The 5,376-nt window shown below is 39.5% G+C and overlaps 1 protein-coding gene across 1 annotated transcript in view; it reads right to left on the reverse strand.

Annotated features, from left to right (window-relative positions):
* LOC139659975 (transmembrane 4 L6 family member 5) overlaps positions 1–5,188 on the reverse strand; it is a 29,429-nt gene extending 24,241 nt beyond the window's left edge. Inside the window, exons 1-4 of the mRNA XM_071538006.1 lie at positions 5,063–5,188; positions 2,184–2,366; positions 1,356–1,424; positions 697–851 (exon numbers count right to left, since the gene is read on the reverse strand). Coding sequence (XP_071394107.1) covers positions 697–851; positions 1,356–1,424; positions 2,184–2,360 — 401 coding nt within the window. The 5' untranslated portion in view covers positions 2,361–2,366; positions 5,063–5,188. The remainder of the gene's footprint in view (positions 1–696; positions 852–1,355; positions 1,425–2,183; positions 2,367–5,062) is intronic.
* Positions 5,189–5,376: the final 188 nt, after the last annotated feature.

Raw genomic sequence — 5,376 nt, forward strand, 5'->3', positions numbered from 1 at the left:
TGTTACACAGAACCGTCCTTGGAGACTGTTTGAAAAGGGCAGGCACTTTCAAAAAAATACTTGGCAGGTGATTGGATGAACCGTCTGTCTGTCACCGTCTATCACGGGCTAACTTCAACCAATCAGATCAACGAACCAGTAGGACAGCGCCGAAGAGGAAAGACAACAACAGACTATGTAGTCGAGGTAGACGATTCTTGCCGTCTTGTAAAGAAAATTTGCGCATAAAGGCGAATACCAAAACATATTTGATTCAAAGAAGGTAACAAACGAGCCTCTTTAGGAGCCGCCATTGTTGTGAAGGAACAGTCGCTTCTCACTGTCGCCACACCTAAACCCCGCCCCAGCTGCCCTCACACCTAAGCCACGCCCCCAGCTGCCCTCACACCTAAGCCCCGCCCCCCAGCTGCCCTCACACCTAAGCCACGCCCCCAGCTGCCCTCACACCTAAGCCCCGCCCCCAGCTGTCCTCACACCTAAGCCACGCCCCCAGCTGCCCTCACACTAAGCCCCGCCCCCAGCTGCCCTCACAGGACGCTGATCGGTCCGGTGGTTCGGCCACTTGAAGCCTGGCAAGACGGATTCTCGCCTGATCGTGATCTCGTGAATGAGTAACACTAGAACTAACAATACTGCTGGAGTGAGACAGAAGGAGGAGAACAATGGTCTGGTTTACTGGTTGGGTCCAGGTCTTACCCGTCCCCGGTGGGTCTCAGCGGGACGCCCCAGGCCGGACCGGAGCTGGTGTTGTGCAGGCAGAGCGGACCCTGCACCAGGCCGGTCACACTGACCAGACCGCAGAACCCAGCTGCTGCCAGGCAGAGGCAGGAGGAACCCACCTGACACAGCATCTGGACAGAGAGAGAGAGAGAGAGAGAGCTGAACACAGAGAGAGAGAGAGAGCTGAACACAGAGAGAGAGAGAGAGAGAGAGAGAGCTGAACACAGAGAGAGAGAGAGAGCTGAACACAGAGAGAGAAGAGAGAGAGAGAGAGAGAGCTGAACACAGAGAGAGAGACAGAGAGAGAGAGAGAGAGAGAGAGAGAGAGCTGAACACAGAGAGAGAGAGAGAGAGAGAGAGAGAGAGAGAGAGAGAGAGAGAGCTGAACACAGAGAGAGAGAGAGAGAGCTGAACACAGAGAGAGAGAGAGAGCTGAACACAGAGAGAGAGAGAGAGAGAGCTGAACACAGAGAGAGAGACAGAGAGAGAGAGAGAGAGAGAGAGAGAGAGAGAGAGAGAGCTGAACACAGAGAGAGAGAGGGAGAGAGAGAGAGAGAGAGAGAGAGAGAAAGAGAGAGAGAGCATCTGAACACAAAGAGAGAGAGAGAAAAGAATGCCTGACTGTCTGGACTCACCTCAGTTCTGAAAGCACAGCAGCCTCTTGTTTTGCTGCTGATCAGAAAACCTCTGGCTCCAACCAGCACCTGCAGACAGACAGGCAGACAGACAGGCAGAGAGACAGAGAGAGAGACAGACAGGCAGACAGACAGACAGAGAGACAGACAGATATCAGGACTGCTGTTGGACCCAGAGGTTAGGGTGAGGCCGCTCATACTACTAATTTCTCACTACCTGAAGATCATCAGTCAGGATTTCAAAACCTCCTGTGATTCATATGATCCAAAACAGAAGTATTTTATAAGTAAAGGTCATAAGATGAATCATAATTTAAACAGTAATGGGGTTTTCCTTCCTGCCAGAGATCACTGTGTCACAGCAGGAGTCAACAGTTCAGTTTCATCCAGGAAAGAAACTGTTTAAATATGGATCCATGCTTTAAACTCTGAGTCTGAGTTTAACTTTAGAAGAGAATAAAAACTGAACACATGACAAACACCAAAATACACCTGACCTTATATGGTGTGAAGGGTTTATGAGGAACATGAGTCCACACACACACACACACACACACACAAACAGTGCAGGTCTTTCAGCAATCACACACACTCAGCACATGACATGTCACACACACACACACGCATGCACACTGGTTCACATGCGTGCACACACTCACACACACACACACAACACATACATACATGCACACATGCTCACGTGCACATGCACACGCTGCAGGGGCTTTTCAGGAACATGGTGACATGAGTCAGCCGTACATTCACACACACACACACACACACACACACACACACACACACACACATACACAAAAGCTGTCAGCTCACCAGGAAGCCGGAGCCCCACAGCCCCGTGGCCCAGGTCGCCTCTCTGGTCACATGACCCTCCAACAGGAAGTGGAGCTGCAGACCAGGAAGTAGCAGCAGGATGTTGGACAGCATGCAGACGACTGCCAGAGGGACCAGAGAGACACCGACACACCGCAGATACCCAGACACACACATATCTGTCTGAGGGAGCACGGGGTTCATAAAGTTAACACACCTCTGTCTGAGGGAGCACGGGGTTCATAAAGTTAACAAACCTCCGTCTGCAGGGAGCACGGGGTTCATAAAGTTAACACACCTCTCTTAATAAGGTTATTAATAAGGTTATTAATAAGGTTTAACAAGGTTATTAATAAGGTTTAACAACCAACACACTGCAGACACCCAGACACACGCATCTGTCTAAGGGAGCACAGGAACAAGCAGTTAATAACATTTATTAAGGTTATTAAGGTTATTAAGAAGGTTTAATAAGGTTAATAAAAGGTTTAATAGGGTTATTAATAAGGTTTAATACAGTTAATAGGTTTAATAAGGTTTAATATGGTTACTAAATAGGTTTAATCAATAAGGTTTAATAATGTTATTTAGATTATTGATTAGGTTATTAACAAGGTTTAATAAGGTTTTTAATAAGGTTTACAAGGTTATTAACAAGGTTTAGTAAGGTTGTAATTAGGTTTAATTAGATTTAAAGAGGTTATTACAGTAATAAGGTTAAATAAAGGTTTAATTAGGTTTAAAGAGATTATTAATAAGGTTTAATAAGGTTATTAATCAGGTTTAACTATGTTTAAAGAGGTTATTAATATGGTTTAATAAGGTTTAATAAGGTTTAATAAGGTTATTCATAAGGTTTAATAAGGTGAATAATAAGGTTTAATAAGGTGAATAATAAGGTTTAATTAGGTTTAAAGAGGTTACTCATAAGGTTTAAAGAGGTTATTAATAAGGTTTAATAAGGTTTAATAAGGTTATTCATAAGGTTTAATAAGGTTGTTAATAAGGTTTAATAAGGTGAATAATAAGGTTTAATTAGGTTTAAAGAGGTTATTAATAAGGTTTAATTAGGTTTAAAGAGGTTATTAATAAGGTTTAATTAGGTTTAAAGAGGTTATTAATAAGGTTTAATTAGGTTTAAAGAGGTTATTAATAAGGTTTAATTAGGTTTAAAGAGGTTATTAATAAGGTTTAATAAGGTTATTAATAAGGTTTAATAAGGTTATTAATAAGGTTTAATTAGGTTTAAAGAGGTTATTAATAAGGTTTAATTAGGTTTAAAGAGGTTATTAATAAGGTTTAATAAGGTTATTAATAAGGTTTAATTAGGTTTAGAGAGGTTATTAATAAGGTTTAATAAGGTTAATAATAAGGTTTAATTAGGTTTAAAGAGGTTATTAATAAGGTTTAATAAGGTTAATAATAAGGTTTAATAAGTATGGCTAGAGTTAATTTACTTCCTCTTCAACTGAATCAATTAAACTAAATTTAACCAAATTAAACAAATTAATAAAGTATCTATCTATAATCTCCCAGTTCTGTTGCTACATTTTATGGTCACGATCATTAATCATGATTATTAGTCTTGATAATTTGGAGAATAAAATTATTGGTAACCAATAAACTAGTGCTGGGCAAAAAATTAAATATCATTTATCATCTTTCAAGAGAATAATATTGTCAAGAAATATTGATATCAAGTTATCGTGATACAGAATTCTGTTGTCTAAATGAATAATAAAAAGTAAATATTAATGAACATTTTCCACAAAGTGACATCTGAAATAAATTAGGGAGTAATATTTTAAAATTAGTTTGAATATACTTTATGTTAATATAAGTAATTATATGAAGGTTGCACACTTCTCTCCATATGAAAATATTTATTTTACATTATCATCATGTTTCGGCATTATGCCTTCTTCAGGATGTCATGACATACTTTATGTTAACATTCAGTTCAAAGTGATGAACATGAATTTGATTATGTAATGTGATTTTGCATATATTATCAGATATTATTATATTGATAATGAAATAATTTTGTATGATTGTAATATTAATTCTGTCGATATTACCCAGCCTGAAGGTACAAGGCTCCGTTCACACTGCAGCCTTCAGGCTCAGTTCTGATTTGTTTTGATGACTATTCATATCTATTGTAGGCTGCAACTCATATCCCATAGTAATCTGAAGTGACAGATGAGCAGAGTAACAATAACTAAAGACTTCTCATCTGTTTCAGTTCCAGTCTGATGCTTGTTGGACTGAACTGAGGCGTCAGTCGTCTGTTTGTTCTGTTCACACTGATTTAAACACATTTCACATGTGAGGGAAAGAAATCTGAGAGACACTTTGATCTGCAGTGTGAACGGAGCCAGTGAGCTCTACATGGTGATCATCATAAGAAAGTCACTTTCACAAACAAACATTCATTTATGCTTTCTTTCCCCTTATTATTATATCCTGAATTTCCCCCAAGGGATCAATAAAGTGCAATCTTATCTTATCTTATCTTATCTTATCTTATCTTATCTTATCTTATAAAAGCCTGTACCTATATAAATTACATCAGTTTGATAACTCTTACTGTGAGTGTAGGTCAGAAGGTTTATATCAGCAGTAAAAGGTGGTAAACTGACTTTAGGCCGGTTGACCCTCCTCTACATCCTGCTGTTAACACTTTCTATGAGTCTCATATCTATAGCGCATTATAAGAGCTCTCATAAGGAATTATAATGCAGCCGTAATGCCGTCTAACCACGCTTATAAAAACACATGCATTACATCAGCACTCACACTCTCAAACATTATTAATATAGCTTATATTGATGTATAAGAAAAAAACAAAAAACACTGGGACTTTGTTTGCCACTCACCCTGTGAAGTGATGCTGATGTGAACAGAAGGAGAATCCAGTTCAGAGCTGACAGTCTGACAGCAGATGAGGAACCTGATCTGTTTATATTCAGTCACAGAGAGAAGACATGCCCACTGCCTTATATGGAAATAAGAAACACACTGAGGTAGACAACAAACATGTGAAAAGAGTTATGAATCTAGAGACAATTCACATTAATAATCATGCTGCTACTGATACTAGGCCTTCTACTGATACTACAACAACAAGATAAGATAAGATAAGATAAGATAGAACTTTATTGATCCCCTTGGGGAAATTCAGGTGCCACAG

The sequence above is a fragment of the Centroberyx affinis genome, unplaced genomic scaffold (genome assembly GCF_046629955.1).
Source record: "Centroberyx affinis isolate AG114_WGS23_722 - 3 ecotype Tasmania unplaced genomic scaffold, CSIRO-AGI_Caff_v1 ptg003181l_1, whole genome shotgun sequence".
Taxonomy (NCBI): Eukaryota; Metazoa; Chordata; class Actinopteri; order Beryciformes; family Berycidae; genus Centroberyx; species Centroberyx affinis.